The sequence below is a fragment of the Dermacentor variabilis genome, chromosome 3 (assembly GCF_050947875.1).
Source record: "Dermacentor variabilis isolate Ectoservices chromosome 3, ASM5094787v1, whole genome shotgun sequence".
Taxonomy (NCBI): domain Eukaryota; kingdom Metazoa; phylum Arthropoda; class Arachnida; order Ixodida; family Ixodidae; genus Dermacentor; species Dermacentor variabilis.
The window spans coordinates 74,372,512-74,398,362 of record NC_134570.1 but is presented as its reverse complement, the minus strand read 5'-3'; the positions used below and the strand labels follow the sequence as shown (position 1 = coordinate 74,398,362).

The 25,851-nt window shown below is 46.5% G+C and overlaps 1 protein-coding gene across 2 annotated transcripts in view; it reads left to right on the top strand.

Annotated features, from left to right (window-relative positions):
• The window catches only part of LOC142575876 (beta-1,4-N-acetylgalactosaminyltransferase bre-4-like), an 84,795-nt gene extending 62,915 nt beyond the window's left edge, over positions 1–21,880 (top strand). For both annotated transcript variants that reach the window (XM_075685625.1, XM_075685626.1), the window contains exons 3-8: positions 577–742; positions 5,747–5,979; positions 7,305–7,489; positions 15,558–15,680; positions 16,795–16,890; positions 20,806–21,880. In XM_075685625.1, coding sequence (XP_075541740.1) covers positions 577–742; positions 5,747–5,979; positions 7,305–7,489; positions 15,558–15,680; positions 16,795–16,890; positions 20,806–20,938 — 936 coding nt within the window. In that variant the 3' untranslated portion in view covers positions 20,939–21,880. The remainder of the gene's footprint in view (positions 1–576; positions 743–5,746; positions 5,980–7,304; positions 7,490–15,557; positions 15,681–16,794; positions 16,891–20,805) is intronic.
• Positions 21,881–25,851: the final 3,971 nt, after the last annotated feature.

The window sequence follows — 25,851 nt, the reverse complement described above, 5'->3', positions numbered from 1 at the left end:
GAGAGTTTCTTTGCGCATGCGTTGTTCTTGTAGCATGAATTGAACTTGGGCTCGCATTTGTAAGTAAATTATTTTGAATATACGATATTTCTCTTCGTAAAATTGTTTCATAGTGCCATTTTACGAGGCTTGCCTCCTTTTAAAATTTCAAGAGGACATGCAAGCTTCAAGAGGAGGGCAAGCTTGCGTTATCGATATCACGTTAGCTTTTGCAGCAGAAGAAAACATTGATAAGATGAACACAAATACTTGGAGGAATTGCTTTGTGTGTGTGCTTCGTTCTTGTACATGCCTTGATTAGAAGAAGAGTGTTAAAAAATTGAAAGCCACGACTTAGTCACTTTTTCTCAACATCAACTCACTTTTTCACCCACCCCTTACGTAAAATCCTGGGCACAGTGTACTTGAGGTGTTTTACATTAGTAAAAAAATAACAAATAAATAAAGGACAATGTTAAGTAGTCAACGGACGAGGGCCATTTCGGTCCATAACCCCTCCCCCCCCCCTCCCACCCCACAACCTCCATTCAGTCAGGCTGTAGAGTTCTTTTACTTACCCTGGCTGCTACTTTTCAGAGGGATTCGCTTCACTATCGTTGGCCTTCGGAGGTCATCAACTCAAGTGAAAAAGAAAAGGAAATATCTGTTAACGTTATTGGTGTTCCTAAGGATGTTCTAACCGATAGCAGGCGGGCAAACATGTCTTCAACGAATCTTTGTCCTCTAGTATCGCCTAACTTAGGTAAGCGGCTGTGCATCTGAATCCTGGTGGTTTGTGCTTAGTGTCACTATCCCCTACAGTTACTAGCTTTACAATGGCTGGATGAGTACCGATTCGCAAGCAAGCAGCAATTGTCAGGCGATGCCTTATTTTTCTACATAAAAAGAAAAGACAAGAACAAATGAAACAAATATCATCTAGTTAGGAACTCAGTATTTTTCTGACTTGCTTGACACGAAGAACCAAGGTGGGTTGTCAATTTTTATGTGTATACATATGCGTATAAAGATGCTGGTGCATGTCGAAGGTACTGGCTAACACTCCGTTTCGAGAGACAGAAGACATTATCAGAAGAAGAAAACTTCCGCGACAAATAAAAAGCATTAAAAGAAGAGTTAAAATGCTTTCGTTTCGTGGCGAAGAATGGACGCACTAACAATGAGCTCTACTTCTCAATTAAGTGTTACGAAGATAACCGCAGATAAGAAATGTGGGAGAAGCAATGGGAACCCACAATCTCGAAGAGGTTCGGAATCGTGAGCGGTCTTCATTCAGGTTTCGTTCTTTCTCCGAAAACCGCACTGCAAACGTAGTGTGTATCGCCAGATTAGTATAAATGGAATAATCATTATCACGTAAGTATCGGTCAAACGGAAGGCTAAATATATTTAGTGTGAAATACTCCGAACTGCCACAGTTTGTTGTGGCAGGTCGAACTCACCGGACGGTTACGAGCTGTGGAGCGGGGCGTTTTCGCTACAGATCTCGAGCTCACCATATCGCATGGGAATCTGAAGGTACTACTTAGTCTATGACATTTCAGTGTAAATGACGTTTTCGTGCATTCTCGTGAACGTTCTTCGCTGCTCGACTGCTCGCCGGCTTTCTAAGCATACACTAGTGCAACAGAAGGCGGTATGGCGGTATGAAGACAATGGGATGACGATTATGAAACGATGGCGATGGTACAGCGAAGACAGCGTGAGGACGATGACATGAGGGCAATGTTATGACTACGAGCGTATGACGACAACGGCGTGACGACGATTGTATGATGATGACTGTGTGACGATGACGGTATGACGAGAGCCTGATGACGAAGATGGAATGATGACAATGGAACAACACCGACGGCATCATGACGACGATATGACAACGAATGCAAGAAGACGATGCATTGACGACCATGGCCGGACAACGGGGCATTAATTGCGATTGCATAATCACAGCTTGATTACGATAAAATGACGTAGAAGAAATGACCTCGATGGAACGACCAAGGTGGTGTGATGACAATCCCGTGGCACGATAACCACGGGATGACGACGATGGTGTGACGACGACTGTTTGATTATGATGACGTGACTACGACGCCATGACGAGAATTGGATGACAAAGCTGGATGACGAGGGTATTTGACGTGGATAGCGTGATATAGCCTGACGACGTCAGCATGACAAGAATCGCATGAGAAGGACGCTAGATGACGAGACAACGGCGGCAAGGCGACGATGGCGTAGCAATGACGGCATGAAGCGAATTGGATGAAGAAACTAATAATGACGAAGGAACTCCCACGACGGCATCACGACGACGGTATGGCAATAACGAACGACGATGACTGTATGACGACGACCGAAGGACGACAATGACGTACCAACAGCGTCATAATCACGATTGAATCACGACGAATGATTACGTAGAAATAACGAAGAAGGCATGACGCTGATGGATCCACGATGCGCGCCCGTCGTGGTTTCGGTGCGGAGACCTGTCTGCAGTGTCCGCACGGTGTGCGCATCTGCAAACACTCATGTTATGTCTGTTCATTAACTGCCCGTACTCTCGTAACTGCGCTCGAAGCAATCGCGCGATTCAGTAGCTTTAAGTTGTCGCATCGAATTACATAATTTACATTCCAACACTATTGATATACCACTTCCGTTATCGGGAATGCACACTCTGGTATGCATAATAAAACTGCCTGAACGGGCTAACTTTATTGCTACGTGTGCACAACTTCGTAACGACAGGCTCACCCTCGCAGAAACTCCGTAACCACGCATGAATGAAAATGATGGACGCGATAACGGCTTCTGAAAATGAACAATTGGTTGGTTGATGGGCACTTAATTATTTATGACTAAAGAGGACATTTGAACCAATGACTAGTACAACAGCGAATGCGGGTTTCAGAGCACGCAGGAGTTCAAATCGACGCAACAATACGTGATAGACTACAGGCATCAAATCAATAAATGCTGACCAAGCTCTTTCGAGGTGATTAAGCTGCAGGAGCCTTTAGTGAACGCGAAAAGTGGAAGTTTTATGGATTTGGCGGTAACAATCTGCGAAGAATGAAATGGCGTATCCACATCTGCGCGTTCTTAGAGTGATACACCCACACTGACGCTGCACATCTTACACTAACACGTGTCAGAATGCACCTTTTTTAATTCCACCATACTATCACGTGACAAAGGGTCTGCCATAGGTGCTTGGCTGCTTCGAATTTGTGTTTTTAGCTTCATTTTGCGGTCGTCATTTTCACACCGGGTGGTAATTTAATGTACAACAAACCGGCGAGAGTAGCAGTTGCCTGGACACCTGTTCGCTTTCTTGATGCCAATTTATACATGCCTAAAACTTTTCTCAGCATATACAGTCCATAACAGGCACTTAAAAAGAAAATTAAAAAAAATGTACGAAATAACGCTTCGGAACGTGTTTTATTGCACATTACACTTAGGAGTGCTTTCTTATAATATACATACGCCAAGCCGGTGGGACCCCGATGGATGATCGCTAGAGGGTGCCTCGATGTAGCGCGCCGCCGTACAGGGTAGTGACACCTTTCGGCCTTCGCCGCGCCGCCGTTTTGCTCCGCGGTAGCCATATTGGGCGAGTCGCTTGCTGCGCCCGTTACTTCCAGCGTTGGTAAAGCAGCATAGTTGGGGAGTTTGCGAAGCTGCGATGTTGTGAGCCAGGTGCTGGGCGATTGAACGGTGTTCAGTCGCCAAAATCAACATGCCAGGGTGTTGTGTACCGCTGTGTGCCGGCTCGACAATGAAAGGCATGCGTTGTTTTCGCTTTCCCCGGGATAAAGAACGGATAAAGGTATGGGAGGCGAAAGTGAGGCGTAAATAAAGATTGGAATGCGAATGATAACTCCAAGATGTGCGAGGTAAGCCGTAACACCTATGCTGCTTTTTATAAGAGTATTGCACCTGTCCACTTTTAGGTACCAGCATTGTGTGGTTAGAATAATACCGTGAAGCTTGCTTTTGTTTGTTTGATCATTCTTAAAGCGGTCGGCACACCGCATTATTTTTCTGTGACGATTTATCTCGACTGATCCGAGCCGCGCGCAACTGTCGGCTTCCAGAATTTTATTGTTGTCTTTAGCATGTTATCTCGAAGTTTCCTTACCGGCTCTAAATTGGGCTCGGCCGAGAGCGGCGGGGATACCGTTCATCGACGACAGCCGAACACGTTTGCTGCTATCGCCGCCGCGACTGACGCATCTTTCTAGAAGTGAAAATGGCGTATATGAATAAGCATTCACGCTTACAACGTATATTTTTGTAAGTCAGCCTTCCCGTAATTCTCCAGCTGTTCCTTTCGCGATCATATGAGCATCGCAGATGGCCAACGCGGACCTAGCTGCACAGCAGTAATTTCCTCTGTATGCATACAAGCATGCACAATTTTATTTCAGTGTGCAAGAAGCGCTTAGGATTGCGAGTAAATGTGCAAGACCTTTATACAACTGAATTGGAGGGCGCAAGCGCATGCTAAACAGGAATATCGGCCGACGCCCCATTGCCCGCCGTAACTGCGCTCGCACCAATATGGCGGTCACGAAGGCAGCGTCTCCACCCTGCACGGCGGCGCACTACATCGAGGTACCCTAATGACCCTCGCTCTCCCGCGCCCTCTACCTTAGAAAGCACGCAACATTAACGAGCATTCTCTTTCAATTCATACAGCTCTCATATTCTTCTACCGTATTCTGCGCCTGCGAACGACACCAACGTGACGAAACTGATAAACTGAGCAAGGCGGTGAAACGTGTGGTTCTTTCTCACCTCTATCTTTGTGGATGGAGCCCACAGGACAAAAAGTGAGCTACGAGCTAAAAGAAAAAAGAACAGAAGGAAGCAGAAACTAACCATTTAAAGTAGAAATGTATTGCGGGTGAAGTCGATATATTGTTACAAACGTTGACCTTAACTACTTAATCTGATCTAGTTAATCTGAATGTAATCTTAATTTTAACTGGCCAACGTCACGCTTTCGCGCTTTCATATCAACATCATGCTTTATAAATGCTTAATATATTTGCAACGACAACTGTTTAATGTAAGCGAAAATGCATTATTACTGTCTCTGTTTATAAATGGCAGAATCAGGCTGCGTCATTAATTTAGGCAGTGCAATTGCCCAAAGTTTCTGTCTAAAGCGAAGAAAACTTTGCTTTAGAACTTTTTTCCCCAGCGCAAAGAAAGCTGCAGCATTCCATTGAGTGCTCATGAATGTGATGCTGGACGAAACAGGAATCAACTCAACGCGAAACTCACCATCACTATTTTCTAGCTTTGCTACAAAAAAGTGACTACAAATTTTGTTTAGTGCGACATGCTTGCAGCTTCTGCATCGTTTCACATTATGGCAAGGGGCAGCAATTATGTGAAGTTGTTACTAAGGAAACATTCGCTTACGTAGATGAACAAATCCGAAATACGTACGCCGACTTAAAATGTTCACTGACAGCATGGTGTTAGAAAACGTTGATTTTCCGCGCACTCTCTGAATGTAGCCAGTAAACCAAACAACATTATGTATGTTGTCCGATTTCATAGTACAGGCTGTAAAGCCGTTAAACAGTCTAAGTGTGCGGGTTGCGGAAATATTCAGCTTTTCAAGATCCCGTGCTTTTTGAAGCCGACTGTACAAGTCTAAGAGCGAGCTTTGGCTTCCTGCCATTTCCGTGTTTGTTGCATACTTTCTTTTTGGGTATTTCAGTCGGCTACATTCCAATCAGGATGGATGTGCCATCTCTCGAGGCTGTGGAGAACGAGTTCCCGGAAGTGATGCAAGGAGGCCGCTTCCGGCCGAAGGAATGCACTTCCAGACACAGAGTTGCCATACTCGTTCCCTACAGGAATCGCGCGGAGCACCTCAAGATATTTATCTACAACATCCATAAAGTACTCTCTCGGCAGCAGATAGACTACGGTATATTCGTCATTGAGCAGGTGAGATGAAGGATTTGTTTCAGTTGCACAGCAGCATTCACATAACCCTAAGTTTTCGACCACCAATGATTCACCACCATGATTAGAATTGTAGTTGTTTAAAGTGGAAAGTCCTAATTTTATTTCTGTGACTCTATGCTTCCATGGACAACAGAAGGCCCTTTTGATTAATGATTTATTTAGCTCATAAATGTGCCTCGACATGTTTGCTTCAGACAAAGTCAACAATGCAAGCAGATACACCGGTGTGTAAGAAAGAAGAGATGTCCAAGCACGCGTTAACCAATGTACTTAACCTCTACAAATGTTACTGGAATGTGATGGCCTGGTTTAGCACCTGAAAAGTCAATGCAGTTCTTGGCGTTACCCTTTGCGTTTAAAACTCGCATCGTAAACAACAACAAAAATTAAAAAGATACTGCTGATTCTACCAATGTTGCTGTTCTTTGAGGTCCTTTTGCTTTGCAGCTCTTACGTATACCCAAAGAATTGAGCAAAGCAAGGTTACAGTGAAATTTCGAGTCAATCAATCGATTGCCGTTCAGAGTATTTATGCGAATAAGTCTTGATAACGTTCTCGCAGTAATAGTCACTGCTAATTGGCCTTTTGATACTCTGAATATTCGAGTATTGATGGTTAGAGTAACTCTAAGCAATAAATTTCTCTGCAGTACGCTGCAAAATTTTATGCGCTGTCACAAGAAATACCTGCAGTGACAAAATATTGAAAAATGGTATTATACGAAGGCCCAATGATAGTAAAGAGCACAACAATTATTGCACCATTATTCCATGTATTACGCAGCATTCTTATGTCTTTTAACTGTACGCTAGGTAGCTTGTCAATTAGGCTGCGACAACCTTGTTGAGGCCAGCTCGATTGAATAAAATGTTTAGCACAACGGAGGCCCGGATGACGAGAAATGTCACATCTGAGGGAATGTTTGCTCCTGCATCTCGAGGGAGCTGGACCGTTTGCGTGTACGCTTCTATGAGAGTGATAAAACTTCGATGAAGGCATAACGTAGGGTAAGCTGCTATTGTTTGTAGTTGTTAAATATTACGACTACTTATCAAGATGATGCCTAAAGGTCCTGCGGTATCAAGTCCTGTAGCTTTGGCGTAGCGCAGACACCACAAGAACCGTACAATGACAAGAGCTATTCCTCGATCGTCCGTATTCATGTCTCCATAGGCCAAATCTATGGAATCATATAAATTAGTATAATCAAAATTGCGCATGGTCAAATTTACTCACATCAGTATTTACATCTTTTGCGAAGTGAAACATAGAAACAATCGGGAATCAAGCCTTTTATTTGCAGGGTGACGACGCTGGTTTTAACCGGGCCAAGCTCCTCAACGTGGGCTACGTCGAGTCGACGGCCCTGTACGACTACCAGTGCTTCGTATTCCACGACGTCGACATGGTCCCTCTGGACGACAAGAACGTGTACACGTGCCCAGAACAGCCGAGGCATATGTCGGTCAACGTCAATAACAAATCCGCGTGAGAATGCTCAAATTTTGTTGGCAGTATGATCAGTAGCGTGTTTTCTCGTGTTTATGTTCATGAATATGTCGGGCTGCCTCGTGATGACTGACATTTAAATAAACCTTCACGAATGATAAGACTAGCTACGTTAAAGAAAGCAAGAGTATAAGGATTCTACACAACACTAAAGAATCTATAGCTACATATATGCTCTTTTAGCGAAGAATGAACTATAATGACAGAAGGAACACTTCTAGCTTTATGCTTATTAAATATATATTGGCTTTAAGAAATACATATCAGTAGGCATATATAATTTAGTTTTACTTATTGAGAATTTTGCTGAATAAAAAGAAATACTAAGAGACAGAGAGAGAAAACAAAAGCTGAAAGGCAGAGAGGCTAACCTGAGTAAGTGTCCGGTTGACTACTCTGCACGGAGGATGGGGTGGGAGAAAAGATGAGGAAAAAAGAAAAGAAGAAGCACGAAGTTTACAAATTTGTAGCTCTGCATCAACAACAGATATCGCGGTTCTGTAAACTGCATCCATTAGATCATTCATACCGGACAAATTCTATATGTCAATATATATCTTACGTAAATTTGTTCGTTGTGTACAAGGGTTCTGCAAAAGCTGTATTGCCATATTACAATTCTTCTTCAGATTCATGTGTAACATATAAATTTTGTCCGCTTTATATGTACTATCCGATGCAGTTCGCAGAATTGTTATATAATTTTTTCTTGCTGAGTTAGAGATTTATAAACTTGATAGTCTCGTTTTCTGAAAATTTTCAATTTTCGCCAATATTTGATAAGAAATTGACAATCTAAATAAAGAAATTGGAAACCAACGGTCACTAGACAGCAGGTATTTCTTTTAAATGGAACAAGTCTCGTCAAATTTAGTTCAGTGGTTGCCGTGAGGAACGAATTCTCCTTTTAAATGTATTTGGATAGGAGCACCCGAGTTAAAGCTTCCTCCTAAAGGGAAGCTTGAGAGTCTATCGGATTCAATAAGACGCTCATATACCGATGAGGGAACCTTATAAATCATGCAGGTAAAATTTTGAGGGGGGGGGGGCGGATTTTTCACTTAGGAGCGACGTAATCGTCGGTTAAAATTGCGCTGTCGCTCCGCCCCCGTCGAACGCCGCGCCCTGCTGCTGACGCTGATGATGCGAGCGGAGACCGGAAACTGCGGCGTAGTGACGTCAACACTGCTGTTCCGTTCCTTCGCAGTCACCGCGACTGTGCTTGACCGTGCTTCGTTTCTGCGTGCGTGCAGTCATAAGCTGCTTCGCTCGACCGTGCATTCCTTTGTTTGTCTATAACGTGCGCACCATCAATTGAAATGGTGGGCCGACAGTGCCGGCGTTATGTGCAGCCTATGGCTGCACGATAACCAGCGGCCGCGACAATGTTGGCTTCCATTACTTTCCGCAAGACAAAACACTTTCAGCTAAGTGGAAGGCTGCTGTGAAGCGAAAGAATTTCAAGCGCTCAAGAACAGCAGTGCTGCGCTTTAACCGTTTCCGTGACGACGATTACTACCAGAGGTTATCTATAATGCGTGCTTCGGGTTCTCCTTCGTGTTACCACACTGAACGGAAGGTGCATGTTTATCTCCCACCCTTGATGCAGGTTTCGTCGCCAAGCGCCGCGAATTTTCTATTCGCACGCGTGTTGTGAAACAGCATGCATGCAGCTACCATAACGCAGTGCAAGTCTAAAGTTTGCATGTGTTGCAAAGCTGGCTCACGCCAGGACGCTGCGCTCCCTCTTCTCTCGCGCACATAGAGAAACCGACCATCTCACATAGCCGACGGAATTCGCCGCTTACGAGTAGCGTGCGGATGGCGCGCTGATCAAGGTTCTACACTACACGTGCTACAACAGCCGGTAAACTTTTCCCGCGTTTAAACCGTCTATGTAGATTGCCGACAGCTTTGGGGCAGCGCCCAAATGCCAAAGATCCTATAAACGCTTATATTCTACGAGGAGGCCTGCAGGAACATAACACTACAGTTGTTCACCCGGGAAACGAACTCACTGGATCGCTGAGTGCAGCTTAGAAAGAAAACATACCCACCAAAGAACATTTCCAACACGAGGAGATGCTAAGACTTCGCCTTCCTTCGCGTCGAAAGCACTGCTTGCACCAGCATTTTTCGCTTCATGGAGAGGCCGGCTCTTCACATTTGGCTCGTACATGTAGGGAGTAAAGTATAAACCCGTTACAAGCGATCTTGCACGCGACAGCGACAAGCGAGGTGATAGAGATGGCTGTCGCGTTCCCTCGTCGCCTACATGCCAAACTCCACGCGATCGATGGCTTTGAGCGAAGGCTTCCCCATATAAGGGCAGGGATATTATATACGAGCCAAAACTAGCGTGACGGGTGCTTTATTAATTTAAGTTGATGTATTTTACTGTAAAAAGGAGAATAAAATATTTCTGAAGGTCTTGCACTAGGTTCTTATTCTTCCACGTGTAAAATTCAATAGTTTGCTCATTCAGTGCGACAATCAGTAGTATTTGAGTTATGTACCTCCAGTTCCGGCTTCGCGCTATTGGCTAGACGCTCATAGCACTTCCGGGAGACGAGCGTCGAGTTCTAGATTTCTAGAAACGAGCGATCGAGCGACAACACCGAGTGATCTGTTCAAGCGACGGCATATTTTGTCACTCGAAGCCGTCGCCGTATATAATCCAAACCCCATATCGCTCTCATGGGGTTTGGATTTAACGCCAAACTCCTCAGGGAAATGCAAGCTGTCAAAATTTTCCATTACCGCCTCAGCAAAACAGCACCACACCACCTTGCACCGTGCTTCATGTGTAGCGGTCGGTGCGGACGAACACCATTCACGTCACGAGGCGCGCGAGCTGCCCCGAGTTTGCTGCTGCACTTTTCATCGAAATAAAATCTGTTTGCGCTTTCTTTCGCTCAATTTCGATGCTATATTCGAATTCGGAGGGTTGAAAACCATGACGTACAGGTCTTCATTCATTTTTTCGGGAAAACCTTTCAGCTTCCCTTTAAGGCCGCAACCTTCCACCCTATCCTGTACACGGTTTGTTTGTAATCGTCTCTCTCTCTCCCTCTTCCTTGCGCTCACTTTCTCTCTTTTTAGCCCCATGCTCCTTCTCCCCCTTCAGAGTAGCCAACGGCAACTGCCTCTGGTTAACCTCCCTGCCTTTGCTTGCAGCTTCTCTCTCTCTCTTTGTGTAGTATAAAAAAAAACGCAATCTTTGTACATGTAACAAGAATGCTCTGCAGTTCTCTCTCTGGCTGCGTTGCTCTGCTTGGGGGGTTACCAATCGTGTGTTCACTAAGTATTGAAAAGAAAAGCATATCTCGCTTGTCGTTTACCGGAGAAAGAACTGCGAGCCAAGGAAGTATTAGCTATAGCGGCATTCATCCACGGCAGCACCAGTGCTGCCGTTACAAGAAGGCCTACTGCTGTTATTGTTAGCATTTGCAGGGCGCACCTATGTGTTGCCCTGCATGTTTTCTGGCGCGTGGGTTTTGCGAATTTTCCAGTTTTCGTAACTTATCCTATTAAGGAGAAGTTTTCTTGGCCTTGTTGAAGTTCGGGTTCAGAACCGCGGATAGTACTGGCATAGCCAGAAATTTCTCCGGGGGGGGGGGGGGGGAGGTGCGAGGGGGCTCACGTTGCAGCTCGGCCTCCTACTTATAGAATTTGTCGAGGGATGAAATACATGAATAATAGCTTCAAACGAATTTTTGAACGCTACCCACTGTCAAGACAGGTAAAATATGTATTTTTTTCATAAAAGAATACACTCGTATGTCCCAAAAAGTGTGCCCGAAATAACTGATATCAATGTTTACATGTTGTTTGCATATTTAATAAGTAAATATATTATCACACGAACTTTAGGGCTATATCAGTTCAAAACCATGCAGCACTGCAATACATGCCGCTGATATGCAAAAGGTAAACGCAGTGAAATAAGGAAGTTGAGGACAACAAATATTTTAATGAAACTGTGCCATTAAAGAACCTTGCTTACATTTTTGTACCTATCCGACGGCCAGGGAAAAATCTAAATAACGCTATCCTTCGTTCCAATGTATTGCGCAGGAGGAGCTGTCCCCGGTCGTGTATTGTGAGTAATTGCATCGAAATTATAGTCGCAACTGAGAGCACATTAAAAATCAGGAGTTCTGCGAAATATACGAGGGTGAGTCAAATGAAAGTGAGCCAATGCAAATATATGACAAACGGGGCACTTCATTCAAAAGCAGTCTCCATGAGCATTGAGAGATTTGTCCCACTGACTAACGAGTCGCGTGATTCCCGTCTCATAAAGCCCCTTGGGTTGCTGCTTCAAAAAACTCCGTAACTGACTACTTTACGTCATCGTCCGACATGAACCTGGTTCCCTTGAGCTGTTATTTCAATTGCCCCAGAATGTGGAAGTCGCAAAGCGACAGGTCTGGGCTGTATGGCGGATTTTGCAGCGTTTCCCACTTGAACTTTGCTAGTTTTGTGGTAACCACAGCAACGACGTGGGAACGGGCTTTGTCCTTGATTAAGAAGCCCCCATTCGCCAATTTTCCACGTCGTTTGTTCTTGACTGAAGCACGCAGTCGACCCGGCGTTTCACAATGTCGGGAAGGATTGATGATCGCTCCAGGTTTAGCAAATTCGATCAGCAATGGCCCTTGAAGACCGAAAAAAAAAAAAGTCAACACCCTGCCGGCAGAAATGACGGCCTTTACTTTCTTAGGGGAATGTTTCCACTTTAAGCATTGCCTTCACGCTTCAGGCTCGTAATAGTGGCACCATGATCAGTCCCCGGTAATAATTGCAGAGAAGAAGTCGTCACCCTCATTGTGATACCGGATCATATGAGTGTAGGTAGCGCCGAACCTCTCCGTCTTTTGGCGGTGGTTCAAAATCTTGAGCATCCATTGCGCACGCGAGAACCGATAACGGAGATGTTCATGAAATACGGTGTGAACCGAACCAGGACTGATATTCACACGCTTTGCTAGTTTATCGATGCTTATCCTCCGTTCTTGTCTAATCAGCTCATCAAGCTTTGAAACTGCGTTGGGGTGATTGCACGGTGGCCTTGGCCCGGTCTTGGATCGTCTTTGCAACTTTCAAGTCCTTCTTTGAACACTTTGCTTCAACGCTTCACAGTGGGCAGTGAAATGCAATGTTCAACGTACACTGCAGCCATACGGCGACTAATTTGTTTTTGGGAAACAACGTCAGCTGTCAAAAACCTCACGACACCACGCGGTTCAATTTTTCGAGAGTCCATTATGTCACGCATCCATGTTAAACCATGTGTATGAGAGCATTAAAGAACATTTATCCTAACACATGCATGTCGCTTTTCTAAGTGAGAGATGCCTGTGTGCTACGCGCATGCCTCGCAGGTAATGAACCAAACCATTATTGCGCGGGGTGGGTTGGCTCACTTTCATTTGACTCGCCCTCTTACATTAGAAATGCGAAGATACAATGGTATATACAAATGCGAAGATACAGCTTGATAAAGGGCAAAAAAAGTGTCACTGGAAAGAAAGTTCACTGCACGTATACAAAAAACCTCGCAACAAGATATTTAAATATACGTATATGTCCCCAATAAATCTACATATCTAAAAAAAGTCACTGTATATAATGCATCAAACAAGGCAAATAAGTATGTTGGGCAATCACAGATTCGCAGAATCCTAATGCTCGCCCCCGCCTACCTCCACTCCCCCCGACGTATCGCGCGCGGCGGAACGCGGCGCGCTTGCTCCCCGCTTTTCTCCCTTGCGCAGAAAAGACTAAGCCACCATCGTCGGCACACCCATGCCACTGTCCCCCTCCCCTCTACGCTTTCACTCGCACATGCAGCATGCGTCGAGCGGTGACGAAGTTATCACCTTTGGACTTTAGACCGAACATGAAGGCGACGGCAGGAATGCGCCTGGAGTACCCATATGATTGCTTTCGCAATAATATAATAAGAGTATCCGGTAACTGAAGCGTCCCGCGGCCCTTTACTTTCAGCAAAAGAAGGAACAAAATCGAGCTGGCACCATGCGGTAATTCGCTGCGCCGCAACAATGTCTTTTTTTTTGTGGGGCCGGAGCACCAAAATGGAAAAAGAGACACACAAAGAAAAGCATGTTGGCCACAATCGAATGCCTACTTTGGGACCCTAATGTGGCTAACGAAGGAATATCGAAGAAAACGTGAGACGCTTGTTCCACAGAGAACCATACGCATACTGCTCCGCATCCTACACCGGCGCGACAAGGCTTTCCGGAGAGGTTGCGCTCAAGCGAACGCGTTCCAATCCGTCGAATCCCCGCAGTGATGGCGACTAGCGACCATTCTTTCTTTTTCTCGTCTGCTGGCCAGAAAGCGTCCAAAACTATGCCAGGCGAAAATCCACTCGGCCAGACAAAAACGAATGTGCACCGAAGTCCACCGCGTGGTGGTCAGGGCAACACGAAAAAACGCACGCGTCCTATAGCTGGCTCTGGCAGCCCGCCGGTACCGAGAACAACAAAATTAAAGAGGCTCAACGTGTCCTCGAGTGTAAAAGTAAAAGTAGTAAAATAAATAAGAATGTATATACTATTGCTGCCTTTAGTATCTTGATATAGATGCTTTGGCGCAGGTGAAAAAAAATTTTATATTCTTTTCCGTGACATGACGGCACAAATGAACCACCACAACGCGTCGTCTCATCGGGCCTCGCTCCGTGCTTTGTTAGCTTGTCTGATAGTGTGGTCGCTTGACTTGTCTCGTTGTATGGTCCGATGTACGGCTTTAGAAAAGTGAATGCACCTTTGGCGTCAAATGTTTATAATAACATTAAACCCACAAAGTCCCGGAATTGAAAATCTATAGCACGAATTTAAAAATGTTGTTGTACCTTTCCCATCGTAAGTTTATGAGAACCTTATAGCCATAAAGTCTCGGAATTGAAATCCATGCGCTCTGTAGATTACGTGTCCTCCGCAAGATGCCGCGAGGAGCCCGCTCGCCATCAAAACGCCCTTGAAACTTTGTGTTCGGATGGGGCTCTTTGCGTTATCTGACTCCCGGTGCATGGGCGTTGCCGCGAAATCCAGCCCACGTTTGCAATGTTCGTGCTCAAATGACCTTTCGATCGTGAAAAAGACATACTAGACAAAGTCCAGAATGATTTCCGGCGCCGGGGGTGGTTTGGTCGGCGTTGCGCGACAGCACGAAAATATTTCCGGGGGGATGGGGGCTGAAGCTCCATAAGCCCCACCCCTGGCTAGCCCCCTGACCGCGGAATATTACAGTTGCGGCATGGCCGCTGGTTTGCGTTCGTTTCCAAAACCACCGTCGAGTCAGGATGCAAATTTGACACCGCGAAAGTGGAAACAGGATTTTTGCTCTTTGTACCATTGCTCCAAAAAAGAGATAGGATGTTGTCCTTAAGAACAGGAGTCCCATTGTGTAGAAGACGGTGTGTTGCGCATGTCGATGACATTTTGTCAACATTTGATTGAATGGTAAAGTTTCTTTAATGTTCATTCAAAATATTGTTAGGTTCCTTAATCATAAAGGGAATGTGAAACCATCACATGGTCACTTGGGGAGGAAGAGAATGTACATTGGTTATTGTGCACCTTTAGTCCCGAGCATTTACTTTGAGATTATCATTGCCTACAAGGAACGTACTCAGCAGTAGCCAGTCGGAGAACAGAGGTGCCAGTTCGAGGTGCGAGCCAGTCATGAAGTGAGGCGAGATGCAGTATTATGTAAACTGAGATAAGTGTACTTGAAAGAAAATATTGGGCTGTGCAGCAATCCAATTGGTTGCCCGAGAAAGACGCGAAGTGCCCTCTGTGTGAAGGTAGGGCGATCTACTGGACTGGTAAAGTCGTCGTGTAGGTGTAATTGCGTACACAGAAAACATTTCCAGAAATGTCGCTTGCAAGCGGATCACAATATTACACATTCCATATGCAGCGCAAACGTATCGCAATCACTTGGTTATTGGTCCCGGTGAGCATGATGGGAATAAATTTAACGCTTTTTGTGGTCGTTATTTTTTTTTCAGAGTTTATTACTCTTATTTCTTTGGCGGAGTGAGTGCGGTCAACAAGGAGCAGATGCTGCGCGTCAATGGATACTCCAATAAGTACTGGGGTTGGGGAGCTGAAGACGACGACATGGCTTACAGGCAAGTGTCCTTGCAGTCAAGGCTAGGAAGGGAAAACTTACTTGCAGAACATACAAAACGCTCCATCCAAATAAGTTTATCGTTGATGAATTGTTTATTCTCTCTAGTTCTAAAGTAAAGAAATTACTAGTGAAATAGTGAAAGAGGAAATTTTCCAGCAATTTCAGATGAGAGTGTTTGGTACAGTGTATTGATTAGGTATTTCAAAGTGAAGCATGCGTAAAGAAAGAGAGTGAATGTACCTACAGCGACCAACGCTTAAAGAGTGCGCACCCCAGGCCACGGTTCCTCAGACTGCTGATACGTTCTTTTTTTTGTGTGTGTGCGTCTTATTGAGAAGAACGGACAGGAAAGGGGCCAATAAGTGGGTATGCTACCATTGACAGCTCAGGCAACTAAGGCGCAGGTGTTCTGCCGGAGAAACCATGTAAACGCGTTTTATATAACGCCTCTAAACAGGACGGAAACGAGGGTTTAGAAATTTTCATGTTGTCCATGATTAACACTACACATTTCAAAACTTCAAAACTCACGAAGTTAATATTTCCTCGAAATATTAACTTCGTGAGTGGTTTAGCCCTTTTTTTTTTTTTAGAGAACCACGCTTTCAGTTATTTTTAGTCGCACTCGCAGCCCCGTTCTAAGTTTATGCCGTTTCGTTCTGAGTGCAGCTAGGTTACGTAGACTCGCAGAGAGCAGTCAGGACGAGTGCTTGCGCGCAAACGGGGATTGAGGTCGCTGGTTCGACTCCGGTGCGCGTTTACAGTTTAGCTAGGCTAGACTAGTGATAGAGTGCGCGTGGTTCTTTTGCGTTACTTCTTGAGTCATCGGATATATTTAGTTATGTTAGGGAGTTGTCACACGCGCATTCGCTCAAGTGTTAGGGCGTAGGCGACTGCATGAAGTGCACGGTGTTATTAGGGCTAATGGGGGCGCCACCCGATAGTGGAGTGGCCAAGCCTCACCCAAATGTCCCATGTACAAATGGACGTGTACTTTCATCTTGTGAAACTGCTGTTTAAGAAAAGGGTGTGATCTTCAGTCACTGACTTTCAATCCCTCAAATCTGTCTGCAGTGTTGCTGAGAACATGGTGTTATTCTTGCTCAATGCAGGCTGAAACATTATGGTTACAGGATATATAGGCGTCCAAAAGATGTGGCGAGGTACGCCACCCTCGCCCACGTGAAAAGCAAGCCGAGCGACAAAAGGTGAGATTATTTGTCGTCGAGATCAAGCCTACGGGTTATGAAACGTCGTCAAATTTTTTTTGTTCAATTATTTTACAGGCGATGATCTGTTAGATGCTTATAAGGTATAGTTCACTGTTAAAGTGACCATCCTTCTTCACATGTTGGCCGGAAAGAAATCGCTATCTAGCAGTGCACCGTCAAGTGTTAGGCGTTAAATTTAACAACAATATAGGTTACACATGCGGGCAGAGTTTCAGATAACTGATAAATCTTTGAATTTCAATGGATATTTTCAAGTGAATCAACTTCACAAAGCCCAACGCATATCACATTCGATGCACTGAGTTTGATGCGCCAAAGCGCTGATTTAAGCACAAAAAACAACGCATTTAGCGTTTTTGGCATGTTATCAAAGTCTCAGCTGAAGATAGCTCAGCGAACAGCTAAAAATAATTGATTATATTAAATATTGAAAACTCGAGTAACACCCAATCGCTATTTTATGCGAATGTACTCTTCATGGCCAGAAAATAATGTGATAAAGATGTTCAAGTTTCTCTGTATGAGGAATGGTGTTTGGGCTTCTTGGCGGTAATAGGTGCTCACACGCTGCGAGGGCTAGCTTTAAATTGCTAGTGCAAAGCCTCTCTGGAGCCAGACATCAGTAGGCGCTGCTAAAAGCAGTGCAGGAAGCTCTCTTGAAGCAAAGGAATAGTAGTTCGACTAAAAGATAACTAACATTGTTGCAACAAGAAGAAGCAAGTGGTTACTTAAATGTATAAAGTGTGGCATAGAAAACAGTGGCTGAACGGCAATAAGTAAAAGTTGTGTGGTCGGTGCCGTCGAAGTTGTCTACTTTATGTTCGCAGATGTCGGTAGATTAAGAAAGCAGCAATGAGCGTTCCACAACCATAAGAAAAAAAATTGTCAAACGCACATCAAAAGCGATATGCAGAGACGCCCGCGACCTGCAGAAAGGTCTATATTGTTCAAACGGTGCAATGCATAAGCCAGTGGCTGCGATAACACGAAAAGAGGGCATCCTCAGAAGAGCATGGTCGTTTAGCGCACCATTGCAGTCGCTGCGACTGCGCTCCACTATTTAACTGAATAACAATTCTCGGCAGCGGTGAAAAGGCGAATTCCAAGAGACATTTTCGAACCTTCCATATTGAGAAGCACAATGACATCGGCGGTGTAGTGTACCGTCACCCGCCTGAATTCCGATCTTTGCACTTGCGAGCTCTCTCTGGTGCCTAAGTAAAATTGACAGCTAGTATACGTACACGTTTCGCAGCTGACATGCCTTAACAAACGTTTTGTAATTTTAGCTAGTCCTATGCAGGTGCATACATGTGGCAACACTGAAGGTTGGGCGAGTCAACACCTACTCGTTCATACTGCGTAAAAGTCTGAAACAGCGCCAATGACAGAAGGAGGTTGAAGCTAACGCACGACAGTGCTGACCTACAGGCAAATTTAAGACTCTCGGAATATACCACTTATAGCCCTAGTAACAACATTGCTTAATACTATGGGTAGTGCGAGGTGCACAAGGACAAGAATAAAAGGCACGGACGGCGCGAGCATCATCGACCTATACCGTGTTTCTCGTGATTTCCTTTCTGGGACGTGCGCATCTCACGCAACCGAGTGTGGATGAAGCAATGTAAATTCTTTATGCACGCATATATGTACTACAACCGCACACTTGAAAGGGCCCCGATCCACTTTTTTACGGAAGTTGAGAAGGGTCCTTTAAGTTAGATTAGACTATTTCAGAAATACTTTGCCGCAAAAAGTACTTCAGGCCGTTCTGCAGCAGCAGAGCTAATGACAACCAAACAACGCCATCGCGGTGCTTCCGCTCCTTATTCAATGACTTGCACTGCGAAGGTTACGGCGGAGCGGGGTGACGGAACCGCGGTGACTCAACGTCACCGTAGTTCAAATTTCATTTCGCATGTTCACGTCGACGTCGCTATTTCTGATATTGGCACCTACGCCACGCCAAACGCGGGCGTCCTCAGCAAGTCGCAGTACGCTCAGCCAGTGGACTCGGCGAGGCAAACCCGCGCCGGTCACGGTGTCTACGCTACACAGAGACCGCAGCTACATGAAACAGAAGCGCGTATGCGCAGCGTTTGCTATGTGCACGACAGGCCTTGAGTGCGCGCTGGCGCTCACGTGCTGCTGTCTGTGCGTGCTACGAGCTGCGGACTGGCTTTGTCCTGCACCAGTTTGACCAGACGGACAGTAGCCACATCCAACTTGCGCGCTTCTGAAGCGCTATCAATACCTCAATGCCAAGCGAAGTCTGCCAAGGCATCCAACCAGTAGCGGCTAGGAGTAAGCGCTGGCAAGCGTGAGCGTCGTCTGAGTTTCGCGCGGTTTGAAGCTAGTTGAGTGTTGAAAACTAGTACTAATTAGCGAGACCCGACGGCTACAAAACCGATAAGCAGGGTCGCCAAAGTTTAATGCCTACGCGGTCAGCCGCGGCCGCCCATGAGCAGACGAAAGTCGGCTTCTTCTGGAAGTACGTAATTATGAACGAATTGGAAAGCAGAATTTCGCTTGCTTCAGCTTATTTAATAAACTGCGTCAATGAATATGCATACCAACAGCAGTTAGAATCGCACTGATCCAAACACCCTTCTTGATTGATGTCAGCTATTAGCCAATAGCAGACGCGTAGGGGAATGTGCTATATTACGAAATAAAGCGTCCTGAAAAGAGCGAAGAGCAGAATTGTGTTGAAGGGAGCGTCTGAGAGAACGGTGACTTCGCGCTCCGCTTTCAAGCTCCAGGCGTCACGCACGACTGCGAAATTTGGCTGAGATGTTCACAACCGCGTACGTGGCTCAGTGCCAGTTTAACGACTTTCGTTTAATAACATTGGCGGAACAGTCTTCGCAATACATTGAAATCATCGCGCTTCCGTGCAGCCAGGTGTATGTTGTTTCGTGCTGCCTGTCCCCTACATGTTCGTGTGTTGAATTATTTGCCCTAATAAAGATAAAGTAATTAACTAAAAATAAAGAGCGCAATGACAAGTAGCGACACTGAGTGTCATACGGTGTTATGAAGCGTGAGAAGTTGAGTGCTTCTAGTGGCGTTACATTCTCGTCTTTGTACTTTTTTTTCATATGGGAAAACTAAGAAACTGAAATAAAACAAAGGCTACTTAGAACACCTCCGAATTCTATCGTTTAGCTTGTTTTTGCCACTGAACTGAGCGAAAAGTTAGTTTCATAAAAAAAAAAACACTCTTGCGTTTTTGTCGAACGTCCCGTACACTTACTGGACGGAAGGGGTGTAAATTATTTCGTGAATTAAAAGCTCGTGATATGACTCGTGAAATGTATAGGCAAGAAAAATAGTGCTGAGTACTGGGACGAACAAGGGATGGCAACAGAGTATGCTTATTCGATTTGTTTAGTGTTCTTATAGTCTCATTACTCCGCGAAGCTGTCTGCTTGGGAGCCCAGTACGTTTATTAAGCACTGGGGTTTCAGGCAGCGGAGTATTCGCCTTGTTTGCGCTATGTCAATACTAGCCAAACTTGGAAGGAATATGTACTGAGTGTTACGTTCAAGTGTTTCCTTAAACGACAGCGGGTGAAGCTTCAGAACTTACGCGAACATGCTTTAGTACATTAAGAAAAGGGGACCTTGTGACAGCACTGCGATCGAAATTAGGAATACCTTACCGATGGAAAGCTAGCTAGCTTCCTCTATGATTGGCTGCTACTCCTTGTGATACTCTACAGCGCCCGAACGAGAAATGATCCTGCTGTTCACAAATGTACACATAACAATGCGCCTTTAGTTGTAACTGTAAGTTATATTTCTCCCGATTGCTTGTGTACTTTGCCAACAAGCTGTACGCTCTTGCAGAAAGTATTCGTCTCAAGGCAGCGTGAAACATTTTCAGGATGGGGCTCCTCCACAAATGGTCAAGCCGCATCACCACGGACGGTCTAAACAGCCTCAAGTACAGACGCATGGACATGGCCTTTAAGAAGCTCTACACCTGGATATTGGTAGACCTCCGAGAGCCTGAGTGACCTTCAAGAAGAGCAGATTGAAAGGGATGTTCTAGGGCTCACGTTTCCACGGTAGTCCAGCATGTACAAATAACGGCACATGGCAGTTTTCCGTGCCAAAGTCGCGTATCTTATATAGAAAGTGTGATGAAGTGTGACAGGAAGAAGACAAGTGCCAGTCTTCGTCTTGTCAGACTTCGTTTTGCTGCGCTGTATTGCATTTCTGAAGCCATGCAACACCAACTATCTAAAAACCGCTCGCTGCTGCGTATTTGATAGGCTGTCCCCGTCTAACATGTTCCACAATACTAGGGCTTATTTAGAAAAGAGTGCCACTACTCCTAAATTTACACACTTATCATTTTTATCATTTCCGTCGGGCAATATGTTTTTATTTAGGACGCATTCGCGGCGACCTCTACAAGCTGATGTACTCGCAGTGACCGCGGCACGAAACCAGTGAGATGAATTATTTTTAAAATTGATTTGTGCGGGCGTGTGTGTGCGCGCGCGCGCGCGTGTGTGTGTGCATGTGCATTTGCGTGTGTGCGTGCGTGTGTGTGTGTGTGTGTGTGTATGTGTGTGTGTGTGCGTGCGTGCGCGCGCGCGTGTGTGTGTGTGTGTGTGAGAGAGAGAGAGAGAGAGAGAGAAAGAGAGAGAGATACTCTCATCGTAATATGCTACATCTAGTGTCATCAACATGAACGGATGCCTCAGTTTCTGCGAACATTTGTGAACTGATATTTTGAGTGAGCTCTTCCCACTGTGATATTCGATCGTTTCTTTATTTGCCTGAGATAATAACGAAACACTTGGTGATATATTTTACGCACACGTCATAGGATTCATAAATTTAATAAATAAACATACAAAACTCAGCAATTTTTTTCTTGCCTTCTGCCCACCTTGAGCCTCGGATTACTCAAGCACGGTAAGAATGTTCTACCGCCTGGCGCTCTATATACAGATGGGGGGGGGGGGGCGAGGGGGGCCGCTGACCATGACCGCGGACTCCATGGCCAAGAACAGGAGCGCCAGACCTTACAAAGTTTAATTGCAATGGGCACAAGAAGTGGATCGTAGTTTTATGTGGCGGCAGCAGTTATGCTTTGCAGGCCAACAGCAACAAAATTTTGGTCCGTGCAAGAAGTCCCGTTAAAATTCATGTAAACATACAGGAGCCTTCGCGCGAAGTTTATATTTTAAACACGAGCGGAAGCATTGCAACAAGCTGACAACAGTCCTTTTTGATACTGAAACTGAGAAAAATAATATTTTCTTTGCTGTCATCTCTGTAGCTCTGCAACGGCGACCTCTACTGCCATTACTGCCATGGGCAGAAAAGGTCGGTGTTTAGCAGGGACCTTGTTTAACACCGACCCGTTTTAATGGTGTTTGGCACCAGTACCAGCATTTGTGTGGCGTCGCCGTCATTGTCGTCACCATCATCAGCATTGGCATCATCATCGTCAATCATCCGAATATATTGTCACGGGTATAAACCATCTACACGATGTATTTACACGATGCGTATATATACAGCAGCACAGAACCCCGAGAGGCTGTTGCCACTTCGTCGTCTTTACCGTCGATGACTTGGTCCTTTTTTCCACCGTAACACGACCCCCGGCAGAAAAAGCACCGTCCCGGTGCTTCAGACTGGGCCGTCGGTACGGGAATAGTACGGTTAAGCCGAGAGACGTGTACGACGTAAGGTGATGCGGAACCGGGTGCCATGACGGAGGTCTCGGGGACTGTTTCGTAAGGGACATTGGTCACTTGACGTAGAACACGGTAAGAGCCTTTGTAGCACGGAAGGAGTTTCTAGGAGAGCCCCACTCGGCGGCAAGGGGACCAAAGTAGCACCATAGAGCCTGGTGAAAAATATGTGTCACGATGGTGGCGATTGTAATCTTGTCGTTGAGATTCCTGCGATGCCAACAGACGAATACGGGCAAGCTGGCGCGCAACGTCAGCGTGGGCGATGGCGTCGCGGGCATACTCGGTCCTCGGATACTGTATCAAGGGGAGGGAGGCGTCCAATGGTAATAGTGGGTCACGACCGAAGAGTAAGTAAAAGGGGGAATACCCAGCAGTATCGTGGCGTGATGAATTAAAGGCGAACGTGACGTAGGGCAGCGCCACATCCCAGTCCTTGTGGTCGGGTGAAACGAATTTCGATAGCATGTCAGTAATAGTCCGATTAAGTCGCTCAGTAAGGCCGTTGGTCTGGGGATGATAGGAGGTGGTCAGTTTGTGCTTGGTAGAACATGATCGTAGGATATCGGCGATGACTTGGGAGAGGAAAGTGCGGCCGCGCTCAGTAAGGAGCTGCGCGGGGCTCCATGTACTAAAATGATATCCCGGAGTAGGAAATCTGCGACGTCAGATGCGCAGCCCGTTGGAAGTGCCCGAGTGATGGCATAGCGCGTCGCGTAATCAGTAGCCACAGCGATTCGCCTGTCACCGGAGCTGGACTCGGGGAAAGGGCCAAGGAGATCGAAACCCACGCGAAAGAACGGCTCAGGTGGAATGTCGATCGGCTGTAAGTGCCCGGCAGGAAGCGTTGCTGGCTTTTTGCGATGTTGACAGGGCTTGCAAGCAGCTACATAGCGCCGTACGGAGCGTGCGAGGCCGGGCCAGTAGAAGCGGCGGCGCACGAGGTCGTAAGTGCGAGCAAAGCCAAGGTATCCGGCAGTTGGAGCGTCATGAAGCTCCTGAAGAACGGTTGAGCGGTGAAGTTGGGGCGGACGTGGCTGACAACGTTGAGGCGAGGGCGAGCGAGCATAGCGGCGAGTAGACGTAGTGGCGTCGGAAGCGTCATAGAAGCGACGAGCACAGAACCTCGAGAGGCTGTTGCCACTTCGTCGTCTTTACCGTCGACGACTTCGTCCTCTTTTCTACCGTAACAAACAATATGTACACTGAACGACGAGGGCATCTACTTGATAACTAACATGCTTCAGAATAAGCTAAAGAACCCTCTCTCGGGATCCCCAGCTACCGCTGTGTTGCTTGAGTTGGCGCCCGCCCTATACTGACAACTCTTATTGCTCTAGAAATTACATGCTCACTCCAGGCGCATTTTTGTCGTCGCCGTCGCCGTGATGTTAAGTATAAAGTTCAAGGGTGATAACACCGTCGCCGCGCGTCGCATGCTGTATGTGCGAGTGGAAGTACACGAGAGAAGCGGACGATGGCGGCTCAGCCTGGTGTGCGCGAAGGGAGAAATCGTATAGCAAACCCGCTGTATTCCGTCGTGCGAAAGGCTATGGCGAGATGGGAGGGATGGAGGAGGGGGGGGGGCGTTGCGCTCTGGCAGCAACTGCGAATTCCACGACCAGGTGCAAGGGGCACTGACGATCGCGGCTCGTTATCGCGGGTGATATGTGGAGGAAAGTGGGCGGGCAGCACGGGCAGGAGAGGGGTAGGCTTCGACTCCACCAAGTGCGTACTTTGCGTGTCCGAGCGCGGTCGGGCGCGCCGTATGTTGAAAGGGATCTGCAGACGGCCCACACCTTTCTGCGCACTGTGTTCTCGCCGCGAGTTCACAATTGCTAGTAAGTACAGCGGGACGTGGCACTTGCGGAGGTGCCGGACGCTTGCGCACATGCGCGGGTAAGGTCGGGTGAAAAAGAGAAAATGTGGGGTCTTTTGCTCCTTGAATAGATGACTCCGCCTAGGCACTAGGGAGGATAAGTTTCTTAACGCGCGTTGTATGCGCTTGTCTTTAAGCGTGCCGGCATTGCAGAGTGGGGTCGGGTTTGTTTACGGTCGGACGCTGGCTGCCGGCGCGGTGAAACAGGTGATAACGTCGCAGATGCTTCCGTGGGAACAGTACCGTGGAAGCGGCCGGTCCACATATGTTGAATATCTAAGGCAGAGCGCCTTAGCAACCGCAGTTGAACGCGAGTGGCTGAAAGGGCGCCGGTCACGCTGGGCGGACCTGCAACGGCTATTATAATACGTCGCGCCCCTCTAATCCGTTTTACGCTAACCTAACCTAACGTTAACCTAACCTAATGAGGCCGGCACAGAAAGACAATAATGCTAATGACGTAACCGTTGTGAGAATACGCCGCGCCACCCTAACGGCTTTTAGACTGCCCTAGCCTAACCTAACGTTAACCTAACCTAACCCAACCTAAGCTAACGTTAACGTTACCTAACATAACGTGGCCGAGACGCAAATGCAATAATCCGCACGCTGTAGCCGCTGCGAGAATACGCCGCGCCGCCCTAACGCATTTTACGCTAAGCTAACCTAAGTTAACCTAAGCCTAACCTAAACCAAAGCTAACCTAAGCTAACGTGGATGGCACGCAAAGTCAATAATCCTCACGGCGTGACATGAAGCAATCGCGTTCAAGCGTTCAAGCTCAAGGAGGACTACTCAAAAATGCTCCTTAAAAGTCCATGAGAGCCGGCGCAGCCTCTACTACGGCCCAAATCACTTACCCGGAAAAATCAGTGATGTTTTTTAACGGTAGATGACCGTAAGGCACGACAAAGTTATAATAAAGCATGACTGACTCAGCGCCGCACGCGCCAGAAAGTCGGTCCGATTCACCTTCACACACAGCTATCACACACAAATGGGGCATCAGTGCTCGCTACTTCACCTATTTCACCACGCTGGCAGCCCGCGTACAAGCGTAAACAAACTCGGCCCCGCTCCGCAATGCCGGCACGCCTAGGGACAAACGCGTACAACACGCGTGAAGAAACTTTTCACCGTAGTGCCTAGCAGAGTCAGATATTCAAGGAGCAAAGGCTCCCAGATTTTCTCTCTCGCACCTGCTCTTACTCGCGCTTGCGCAGAAACGTTGAGCGCCTCGAGAAACGCCACGCTCCGCTTTACTCACTAGCATTTGTAAAAATGCGTTCTCGCCACTCTTGTGTTGAAGCGATAGACCGCACGAAGGTCACTCGCG